At 32.5% G+C, this 12,376-nt stretch overlaps 1 protein-coding gene across 1 annotated transcript in view; it reads left to right on the top strand.

Moving 5' to 3' along the window:
* LOC126750557 (band 4.1-like protein 5) overlaps nucleotides 1–12,376 on the top strand; it is a 51,512-nt gene that overhangs the window by 12,151 nt on the left and 26,985 nt on the right. Inside the window, exons 6-11 of the mRNA XM_050460199.1 lie at nucleotides 1,119–1,180; nucleotides 1,237–1,410; nucleotides 9,918–10,014; nucleotides 11,124–11,311; nucleotides 11,599–11,721; nucleotides 11,782–11,888. Of these exons, the coding sequence (XP_050316156.1) occupies nucleotides 1,119–1,180; nucleotides 1,237–1,410; nucleotides 9,918–10,014; nucleotides 11,124–11,311; nucleotides 11,599–11,721; nucleotides 11,782–11,888 (751 nt within the window). The remainder of the gene's footprint in view (nucleotides 1–1,118; nucleotides 1,181–1,236; nucleotides 1,411–9,917; nucleotides 10,015–11,123; nucleotides 11,312–11,598; nucleotides 11,722–11,781; nucleotides 11,889–12,376) is intronic.

Here is a 12,376-nt window from a genome sequence, read left to right as displayed (position 1 = left end):
TAATACCTATACTTAATGTAATTATGATTAATAGTTAGTTCCTTAAATACACGATAAGATTTTTATTAAAACTCTTTGGTGAATATGCATTTTTCAGTCATTCGGGCAAGGAATTATAAGATTGAATTCCACTGTAAAACAACGATTTTAAGCTGTCGTCCTTACCCTGGCGATGTTAAATTGATTATTTGACCCCAAATTATGATCATGAAAGTTCTCTCTAGTTATTAGATATGATTTTAAATAGGCTGGTTGTAAGTTGTTCACAATTTTAAAGATTAAAATACAATTTGCTTTTTCAATGCATTGCTTAACATCTAGCCAGCCTAAAGTAGTCAACATGCTTTGAATAGATGTATATTTATCACAATTTTATAAAATGCGCACAACTTTATTTTGTTGTAGTTGTAATCTATGAATATCTTATTTTGTGCAAGAAATTAACAAAGAGCTTGCATATGAAAAATGGGGAAAAACAATACTGTTATAAACTAACATTTTGGCCCACAGCGACAGAGATTTTGAAATACGATAGAGAAATCCAATTTTTTTGCCAATTTTTATACATATATAATCAACATGTTTACTGAATGTTAGTTGTGGGTGTAACGTTACACCTAAATACTTAATACTAGACACTAGACAAAAAAGCAATATCCTCTCCATTTATATTAATCTTTTGACCCAACGCACAACATTTTTGACACAATGTTTTAGACCCGATTACCATACATTTTATTTTTAAACTATTTAATTTATGTTTATTTTGATATAGCCACTCATATAAAATTTGAAGTTGATCGTTCGAAGTTGAGAGATTTTGTTATTTCTAAAAAATTCGTACCTGAAACTGATATTTGAGTGTCATCGGCAAAGAGACTTGTAAAACATTAGAAATCTTTTATACAGTTTAGAGACACACCACCCATAAAGTTTAAGCTTTTCAATAACTAAAGTAAGTAAATTCTCCATAATAGCCAGTCTGGTTTCCGCCAACATGTTAGCACCGCACTACGTGCCTTGTTAAACTGATTGACGACATAATCGAATATAATTTTCCTTACAGGAGTGCCTAAAATAGATCATCAACTCCTATCAATAAATATTTTCTTTTAAAGGTACGGTCGAAGACAAAGCCACGTCCTACGAGAAAGACAAAAACAACAATCGGCTCAACAAGGTAAAAGACCCTCCCGAAAATTTTATTTCATATTACATGATAAAACACTATAACAGGCAACGAACCAGAGATGGCCTCAACATCGAAACCTCCGGAACCCACTCAAACCTCGTCGAGCAGATGCAGTCAACGATCGAGCAGATCGAACGCGACAGTAGACGAGCCGATTTATTATCAAGTGAAAGACGACGTTACTAAGAGTCTTACGCCTACGCCGTCTACACCGACAAGTAAGTCTACAGGTGGTTTGTTTTTAAGGATTTTAATATATGCATGAAACAAATTCTTCTATAATATTTATATGCTATACTATACTATACTATTCCCTCTGGTTTAAAATGTCTAACACTAGCATCATTTAAGTATCGCATAAATTGACATTTTTGATTACTTTGTGCCTTTAAAAACTATAAAGCTTAGAACACGACCTAAACCATATATAACTGACACAATCAAAGAAATTATAAAACTGAAGAAAAAAGCATATAATAGATACAAGCACTCACTTGCTTCGTCTGATAAAAATTACTACCTGGATCTTAAGCATTACTTATCAACTGCAATAAAAAAAGGCTTACCTGACTTTTCAATTGAATAAGGTTAAAAATAATTCTAAAAAGATTTGGTCAAAGCTTGATAGTTGGAATGTTCATTCTAGGGCTTCATTTGAAATCCCTGGTAGCCTGAATGATGTCACAAGAATTAGCGATTACTTTGCCAACATAAGCGATAGGGCCATCCCAGTGGACCCGGAGCTGGTCAAATATTATTCGTCCAACACTATATTACCTTCATCGCATAACAACTTCAAATTATCAATGGTTACAGAGTATGCTGTTTATAAATAATTTTCGCAGATTAAATCAAAATGTATGGGTATTGATGGGATAAGTTCCGATATGCTTCTGTTTAGCATTGTTTTTTTGGCTCCTGTGATAACGTCTATTTACAATAACTGTTTACAGAATGGCCAATATCCTATCATGTGGAAAACGGCATTAGTAAAGCCACTGCCCACTACACATGACGGTAGTCTGGATGAATTACGACCAATTAGCCTCTTGACTATCCTTGGGAAAATGCTTCAACGACTGGTTTCCGACATGATGAACAATTTGGTTCACTCTCAACACATACTGCCGGATGTTCAGTCTGGATTTAGAGCTTGTCATAGCACAGCAACGGTACTTAGCAGGGTTACTAGTTGCATATTAAAAACATGGATGAATCAAAGCTCTCCTGTCTGGTACACTTAGATTATAGTAAGGCATTTGACCTTATTAACCATGATATGCTGATTGTGGCTGGTTCTCATCATATCTAAAGCATAGAAGGCAGGTTGTGGACCTTGATGGGACTAGGTCTGACATTCAATAACTTCAACATGGAGTGCCTCAGGAGTCCATTCTTGGTCCCGCACTTTTTGCCCTTTTTACCGCTGACTTACCATCTCAAATTCATCAATGCTCATCACATCTATATGCATCTAGACACTCGGCTTCTATGTTCATTTTATCCTGAAGATTCTTGCGGGGGACTTGCTGGTGTCAATATTGATCTGGGCATTGTCTCCGACTGGTCTTCTGGGCATGGTTTGTTGCTTAATGCCAAAAAAAGTGTACACCTGATTATTGGGTCCGAGGCCGTCAGGGCTAAGTTCATTAAGTTCAATTTTACAATCATTCATATAAAAGGAGTAATTATCCCGTTTGTTAAATATGCTAGAAATCTGGGCCTTGTGATGGATGTTGCCATGAATTTTCGGCAGCATGTTTTGAAGAAGCTGTGCTCTGTTTACTTAAAATTGAAGAGCCTTTATTCTTTTAAATATGTTCTTCCTGACCATATTAAATACCTCTTGGTGGAATCCTTAATCCTGCCTCAGCTAGACTACTGTAACTCGGTTTACCACAGCTACCTTACAGAAGAGTATAAAACGAAAATACAATTGGGTCAAAATATGTGTATGCGTTTTGCTTATGGAGGTCGTAAGTTTGACCACATTACTCCATTATATGTCAATAATAAACATTTAAAATACAATTTTCGTGTTGACCTTCACTTTGCTATGTTTGTATATCGAATTGTAAAACACAACTCTCCATCTTATCTTACAGAATATTTGACTGCAAGGGGCACTTTACATAACCTTAACCTTTGATATTCCCTTTCATCGCACAACAAAATTTGAAAACTGTTTTGCCTACTGTGCGGTGGAATTTCTCAATTTAAATTATTTGCTGGTAGTCGGCTCTGGTCATTATTTCTTTAAAAATCAATACACCAAGTTTTTACAACAGATGATAGCTTAATTATTTTTGTTTTGTTTTGCTTCTCTCAATACTGTACGTCTGGGTTGTGTTAGTAGGCTTAAGTTGTCTGTATATTTATTTTTATTTAACTGTTTGCTTCTTATTATTGTTTTTTAAGAGTACCGTAATTGTATGTATAATGTATGGTGTTATGGAAGATTGTTTTACGCGAATAACACCTTTTGTGTATATAGGCTATATTAACGCACAATAAACTTGATTTTGACTTTTGACTTTGACTTAATAGAAACTTGCTAATAAATTCATAAAATATAGTGTGCAAAAGTGCAGCTTTCGTATCACAAGTGCACGCCGTTAATTTAAGAAATCTCAGTTAATACCTTATATGAAATTTTGATTTTTGAACTGCTTGCTTAGTGAAGTGCGTCCTACGATTTGAATTAAAAATAAGCAAGATTAAGTTCAATTAAGTGTGGATTTTTTAACAAATACAATAATTTCGAAGAATGCAACATGCCCCGAGCAAGTTTTCTTTGCATTTTATTTAAATATTATTTTTCGGTGAATATACTAAAGTGAGAAATAATATAGTTGAGCCTATATTACAACCGGTGAAACTGCTGGTTAAAAAAGTATGGGATTAAAACCAGAACAGCTTAATAATATAGTGATATCTGGAATTCCAAAACAGGAAGAAGTTAACAAGTGTTATTAAAAATTATTCGATGCTATGAAAGTGTTAATACAAGGGAAATGTGCATCATATCGTCTTATAACTATAATGAAGATACTCTAATTTTATTAAAACTAAATAGCATTGCTATAAAAAATACACTAATTGCAAAAATTAGGCAGTTAAAGCAGATAAAATTAAACGAATCTGGTTTATATGGAAGAAGCAAAAATATATTTTTTAATGTTAACTTAATGAGACAAAACAAATTATTATTTAATTATATTAATATTGAAAGCAAGGATTATGAAAGAAGAAAGTAAATATGAGTAAGTATATGTATTAAATATACTTGCAAGATGTATTTAAAAATGAATGAAACAAAAAATCTTATAAATTAAAATTATAACTGAAAACTTATATATACTTTACATTAATATTAGAAGCCTAAGAACCAGATTAAAAACTAGTCAGAAAACAGTACATCTTATAATGTAAACGGAAACCTGGATTTAATCTAACGAAGGACACTTGCTTATACTATGCTTATAGACAGCAATGCATAATTGTCGCAACAAAACTGAATACTATACTCAATTTACAGACCACCAAACAACCAATGTGATGTATTCATAAATAAAATTGGTAAACTATCGGAACAAAGAAAAAAAATGAGTATAACAAAGGACAAACGATATTGACACATTCCAGAAACTCACTAGAATTATACAAACTACAAAAATGCTCTGCACAAAAACAACTACAATAAAAAATAATATCTTTTGTTTGGATAAACGGAAAATAGATACAAAAAATAAAGAACGGGAGAAACTATTCGTAAGATGGAAGAAAGGATAAAAAATAGAAGAAGGATAAAAAACGAACATACCGATTGAAAAAAAGAGTTAAATAAAACAAGAATAAAATTACAAAAATAGTATGCAGAAAGAACACAAGGTGATAGTAAAGAAACATGGACAACAGTAAATGACATTCGTCACAGAAAAACAACGACAAAAAATACACAAAATTATGTATGATAAAATTAATGATAAAAATACTTTGCAGAACAATTTAATTATACAACTAAAAATAGGAAATCAAAAAAGTCGTCCATATTTTCAAAAAGAATTTGATATAACCATGTCAAAAGAAATCAACACAAGGTCTCAATCTCAAAAAATATTATTAATTAATTAGATGTAACGTGGTGAAACATATTACGCTCCTAAGAGCATTATCAGATCTTTAAAAGGTTAAAACACCACCAACTGGGTCACATTATACACATACACTCGGTGTGAAAATTTTATTAATTAATTATATGGTCCTTGACATAATAATAATAATAATAAGCTTTATTTCCAACAGGTTACATATACCCAGTTACAGGAAAATCAATTAAATATGTAAATGTACAAGTACGAATGCATGAACTGTATTAGATTCATCCAACTAAACTATAAAAGAATTGCTATATAATAAAAAAAAGTTGTGACTTTGAGAAAATAAATAATAAAAAATCAACACTAAATTAGGATAAGAATCAAGAATTAATTTAAATCAAAAGAGCAGAAAAAAAATGAGTAAACAAATGTATTCAAACTAAAAACTAAATAACCTAGCCTCCCCACCGACCATACGCAGGTGACTCAAAAGTGCCAAATTGTCATGGTGAATGACACAAGAATCAGCAATAGTGTTAAAGTTTTGACACATAAAGTGAATAGGACTCTGGTACAGAATGTTGGACCTGGCTGTGTCCAAGTTAAAAGCTGGACACTGTCTAGATCCTGGGCGTGGTATATGAAAGCATATCCTTTGCAAAAGGGATGGGCAGTCAATTTTATGGTTAAGTAAATTAAACAAGAATTTCACCGAATGCATTTCTCTCCTCTTCGCAAGTGACCGTTCAGTATATCTACAGAGCAGCAGGTTATGGTCAAAACCCCTTGGAGGATAGACTCCGTCATCCTTAAATGCCAAACATTTAAGGAATCGCCGCTGGAATGATTCTAATAGGTGAATGTGCTGGTTGTAAATGGGAGACCAAATGAGGGAGCTGTAGTCCAGCCTCGATCTAACAAATGCATAGTAGAGAGTTTTGGCAGTTGCAGTGTTCGAAAAAAGTTTGCAATTTCTAATAATAAAGCCCAGCATGCGAGTAGCTCTAGAAACAGTATCTTCGATGTGAGGGATAAAAGAAAATTTTTGATCAAAGGTGACTCCAAGATCCTTAAAACAGGTAGACCTTGCCAGAGACTCTCCATTAACTGAGTAATTAAAGACAACTGGACTTTTGATTCGAAAGTAGCTGGCCACATTACACTTGGAAACATTAAGGTTAAGCCGGTTCAAAGTGCACCAATGGTGTACAGTATTGATGTTCTCTTGCAGTTGACCACAATCTGATATAGAGTCAATTCTATAGAAAAGCTTTAGGTCATCAGCATATGCTAACCGAGAGCAATTGAGGGTGGAGATCAAGTCATTAGCGAAAACGTTAAAGAGAAGGGGGCCCAAGTTAGAGCCCTGAGGAACTCCAGAGGTGGGTGAAAAACAAGCAGATCTAAAGCCTTCGACCACTACAAACTGAGAGCGGTCAACTAAATAGGAGTTAAGGAGCTTTATCAAGCGATCGGAGAATCCAAACTGGCGTTCAAACTGGCGTTCAAGCTTGTTTAATAGGATGAAGTGGTCAATCTGGTCAAAATTCTTTTGAAAGTCTGTGTAGATAACATCGATTTGACCTCTATCATTAAGTACTTCGCACACAAACTGAGAAAAGAATGCTAGGTTTGTAGTACATGAGCGGCCAGAAACAAAGCCATGTTGATTGTTGGCCAGCATGGACTTAACCTTGGGAAAAATTAATTTATAAAGAGCCAACTCGAATAACTTTGAGAAATTGCACAGAATGATATAGGGCGCTAATTCTCTATTGTTCCAGCATCGCCCTTTTTAAAGATAGGGCAAACTTTGGCTTGCTTCCAGATATTGGGAAAAATACCTGTGTTAAGGATCAGATTAAAAATGTGGAGCAGAGGGTCTGTAAGTGCAACAGAGCAGTCCTTAGCTAAAAAACTAGGAATTAGATCTTGGCCAGAGGTCATTTTGCTTTTGAGACACTTGCTCGCCGTTATAATGTCGGTAGCCGCGAGCAAGACGACGTCTATGCAAGTTAAGGGAGGTTCAGAGATGACAGGATGATCGCTGGAAAGTGAGTTCGTGTATACACTCCTGAAATAATCCCCAAAAGCTGATACAATACTGTCAGGCGTATTGTATGATTGGTTAGAAAGCTTCATTGAGCCGGGGATTTGAGACTGATTACGTTGGCTTCGAATAAAAGACCAAAATTTACTCGGATCGGAGGTTATTTTGTTCTCAATACTATGGATGTACATTTTGTAGGCTTGTGCAGTTGGAGCTTTAATTATCTTGCGCAGAGATCTAAATATCTCTAGATATGATTAGACTTGGAAATCTTAAAATCACGAAATGCTCTTTCCTTTTTATATATATTACGAATTATGTCCCCCGAAAACCAGGGAGGGAAACGTCTTACGTTTTACCTTGAAGGGTACCGCTCTAGCGAAAGTGTTGTTCAGAATATCATAAAAAAACATCACACGCAGAGTTGACGTCCTGCTGCACCATGACAGGCGACCAATCAGTATCTAGCAGCAGCTGATACAAAAGCGGAAAGTTAGCCTTTCTAAAATTAAATTCCTTTATTTCAGCTTTATTAAGGGGTAGGTTATTGAGACAGATAAGGCCTGCATGGAATTCAAATGACAGAGAAGGATGGTAGGTATCCTCCAGGACAAGAGATGCACCTCTGTTAAGTACAGAGATATTAAAGCTTGCAAAGATTAAATCCAAACAGCGAAGATTGTTATTTACCACGTTATTGAATTGCTTATAGTTTAGGAAATCAAAAAAATTACTTAGAAGTTGACGTTTACTATTGGGAGATACCGAGTGTTCAATATAAGTGGGGACATTAAAGTCTCCCAGGAAAATCACATGTTCAGAATAGATTACATTAACCATGGAAAAGGCTTCGAGAGGCATATATTTAATTAGTAATATTTTTTGAAACGAAGACTTTGTGTTGTTCTCTTCTGATATGATAAAAAATAGGAATACATTTTGCAGAGGAAGAATTTCAGCAGAGTATTAGTCTAAGAAAACTGATCTCGCTAAAATAGATAGTGGAAGACATGAAAAATCATTGTATCCCATTACCTAACTATTAATTTTTAAAATCAGTTAGGAAAAGAAAATCTTACACCGTTTTGCCACATTGTCCACGTAAAATCCTACTGTATTACTAAAGACATGGATGTATTACATGTCAATCCGTCATCCTGATAAAGATCCTGAATGTAGCAATTTATAAATTTAACACAATAAGTTTTTCTTCTGGTATATTGGCAGGCTTTAAGAATCTAAACCCAAGTATTAAACTTATGGTCGCATGTTAACGTATGACCTATTAATAAAACTAGAAGACCTAAGATCATAGATTTAGAAAAAATAATATACTAATTAGTGGCCAATTTCTATAAGAGTTATCAAAAATAGTTATAAAAATGTTTTATACGTTCTTTTTTTCAACTGCCTAGAAGAATTTTTGCTATTATACATATCTTTCATAAAAGTGAACGAAGCCCTGTGAACAACCATCAACCAAATTCTCTGTTAAATACCTTTAGCAAAATTCTGCAAAAGGCAATAAAAGATAGAATGATAGATATCACAGACAGCACCCTCAAATTTGACAAAAAACCAGTAATTTAAGAGCAACAGTAAATCTACTAGATTACTGATACATAATGAGGTAGATAAAAATAGGTATATAAAAACTGTGTTTGTTGGTTCATGGGTTATGAAAAAAAGGTATGGGAAAAAAAGGGGATTTAGAGGTGTGTGTCATAAGCATACTCTACTGAACATACAGGAGACAAAATAGACAGGAAACAATATTGTTTTAATCGTCAAACATTTTTAGAAATACGCCCCTAATATCAAATGTAATGTTTAAAAAAATATTTTTGTTTGTTTCTAAAACTCTTTTCTCTATTTTTTTCTATTTCGATTTAATTCACTCGAAGGATTGCACCTATCTTAAGAATTTCGAACAGATTTTATTTATTTAGAATCCTGTCAATACAAATGTACATACGCAGTTGTAATCAAATAAAATTATGTTAGTTAATCAGAAAGGCAGCATACACGTAGGAAAACGACATCCTGTATGTGTTACTACAATTTAATACTAAAACAGGTATGGTAAATGAAAATTACTCAATATATATCTATCTGTAAAAATATAACATTAATATAGAAGCAGTAACTTATTAAGAAAAATCACTTAAAAACAATATTAATTATACATATAATGTATATTAATTATAATATATATGATTATATATATATTATATGTATATACATAAAATAGGATTTGAGAGCTACATTTACAAGTGACAATAATATACTAAATTTTTGCATTAAAAATTGTTTAATCTTAATTGAAAATATTTTAGCACGGTTTTTGATATTTCTAATTAAAGTTGGAAGTATATGCATTACTTTTGGCCCTATATAAGTTGCAAATCTTTGACTTGCTGTTGTATATTCAAAAAAATATATTGAAATTTCTTTTTTTGGCTTGTATTGTGGTAATAACTTTATTTAAGTATTCTTTTTTAGCTAACTAGAACTAATTCTTATATTTGTTATTACTGCCAAGCCAATGTATTATTATTAACTTAAAATATTTTAGGACCAAGCTCGTTGGGTCTCAACGGCCAGAATAGTTTCGGAAAAGGTTCGATAGGTCAAGGATCGTTTGGTAAATCATCCGTGTGTGGAGCATACAGGTAAGTGTAATAATGTAAATAGCAAGGATATTAAAATGTATTATTCGGTTTCTTAGAATGTTGATTTGAAAGTATTAAAATATTCGTTTAGAAATATTCCCTTTTTGAATGACATAAAGTATGATACATATAACGGAATTTCATTGGATCGTCCAGACTCTTTTTATTTTTATAATATTTAGGACTTCATCCTCACTGAAAGACACAATGGTCATACTATGCAAAAAAACGTACTTCAATAAAACAATTATTAAAATAATTAGTGACTTCTATAGGATTAGTGATCAATAAACCATTACAAAAACATTTTTTTTTAATGATTATTTAGCTTAGACAAGATAGACCACATTGTCTTGCTAGGATTTTCAGAGTTGGTTATTTTAGGCTGAAAAAACTTCATTTAAATTTGTTTGAATGAATCGTTGATTTTTTTAGGCGAAAGTTGATTTTTCTCATTATTTTCTTGTAACTATATTTTGAGAATTTAGGAAAACCATAATAAATTTAAAAAAAAAACTGATTTTGCTGATGGATGATTTTTGAAAAAGTTTTTTGATTTTGACTGAATACTTGATTACAGGAGAAACCCGAATTAAGTTTTCCAAAAAAAGCACCTAAAACGAGTACCGTGACGATAAGAATACTTTAATATTGAAAACACTTGTAATATTTTTTGGTTTAGGGACCAATAAAATAAAAATCTAATCCTATTTAAACTTGCCCACGTTTCAATTTTCAGGGACGCTAAAATACAATAATAGTTAAGACAATAAAAAAAAGTGTTTGTACAATTTTAACTAGATTAAAATTTAATTATAAATGATATTAAAATTAAAAAAAGATTCATAAATGTAGTATAATCAAAGTTAAAATATAGTAATATATAATATATAGTTAATATATAATCAGAAAAAAGACTTACAATTTAAAATTTTGGACAAGTCAAATAACAGATTTAAAATGAACATTTATACAGAAAACTTTTAGGTACAGGACCTCGGACAATATATGGATACAGACAATACTATTAAAATATAATTTATTTGGGGTCTTTTGTGACTACAAAAAACCTATCACAAATAAAATTATTGTTCACTTAAAACTTCCAGCCCGGCCTTATCTACCAGCAGCAGCATCCACAAGAACGACACCCTAAAACGGACCAAATCGCCCTCAATTCCCTCACCGATCAGTCCGGTGTCTTCAAATGCGGACAGTCAGCTCGACTTTTTGCTCAAAAGTCTTGCCAAGGAGTCCTTGAATGTCGCCAGGGACGAATCTAGGAATAAACTGGAAGGTACCGAGAAACTTCCATTAATATTAATTTAATTAAAAGAATATTCTACGATTTGACGGCAAATAAAACATTAGCTTAACTTTTAAGCGACCATTTGTTTGATTTTGTTCAGTCTCAAATAAAAAAAATAACTGTTGCACTGTGCTCTAAGCTGTTGCATGTATCAGGACATAAATTAAATTTAAGTATTTATATATATAAAGGGCGTTTTTCGCTATTATCATAATATTTTTTGAACTTATTCTTTAACGATATTAATTAAAAGGTGTTTTTTCTTTCCAAACCAGAATCTGAGAACAGTAGCAGCGGTTCCAAATCACTTCCGGCGGAAATTCCTAATAATATCGCGAAAATCATCGGGTCCGCTAAGCCCCTGCCGCCCGGACAGATGAAATGCAATATTTTAAAAGGTAATTGAGGAATTTGTATTAATAGTTTTTTTGCTCTAATTGATTTAACGGTATTTTTAGCTAAAATGGAGGAGGAACTACAGAATTCGAAGATGACCAATCAGATGTTCGTGCAGGCCCCGAAAGACGATGAGACATCGTTAAATGCCGCCACGTTCATTTCTGTGGTGAGTAAAATTTTTGATTTATACAGTTTTATAGGAGTCATTTCACGTATGAAGCTTTTTTGTGAGTTTTACTTAGTACTAAGTTAGAACCAGGTTTTTGGACATTCTCCTATATAACTTCTACGGTATTATAGAGGCTACTCTGTAGATTAATTCTATGTGTAAAATGTCATCCTAGTTTAAAGATTGATTTAATTAGAGCAGTTTTAGTTGCCAAGTACAATTTTTCAAGGATATCTTGATATTTTTTTTGAGGTACTTAAATGAGGTTTTCACTAAAAGAAAAAGAATTTTCTAAGTAATAATTTAATATATTAAGCATTTTTGTCAATCCAATACTTTCTGAGTTGTAAGCAGTTTGGCCTAACAAGATCCCAATCCCACTAGATTTGAGGTTTTTGGTATAAATTTGAAACCTTAAATTTTTCAGTTATTCTTGGACATTTTTCTTAATAGCTTCCAACCTATTTAAGATATTTACATAATTT

The sequence above is a fragment of the Anthonomus grandis genome, chromosome 2 (genome assembly GCF_022605725.1).
Source record: "Anthonomus grandis grandis chromosome 2, icAntGran1.3, whole genome shotgun sequence".
In the NCBI taxonomy this organism is placed as follows: Eukaryota; Metazoa; Arthropoda; class Insecta; order Coleoptera; family Curculionidae; genus Anthonomus; species Anthonomus grandis.
The sequence above is the reverse complement of the archived record's forward strand: the minus strand, read 5'-3'. Positions and strand labels throughout refer to the sequence as shown.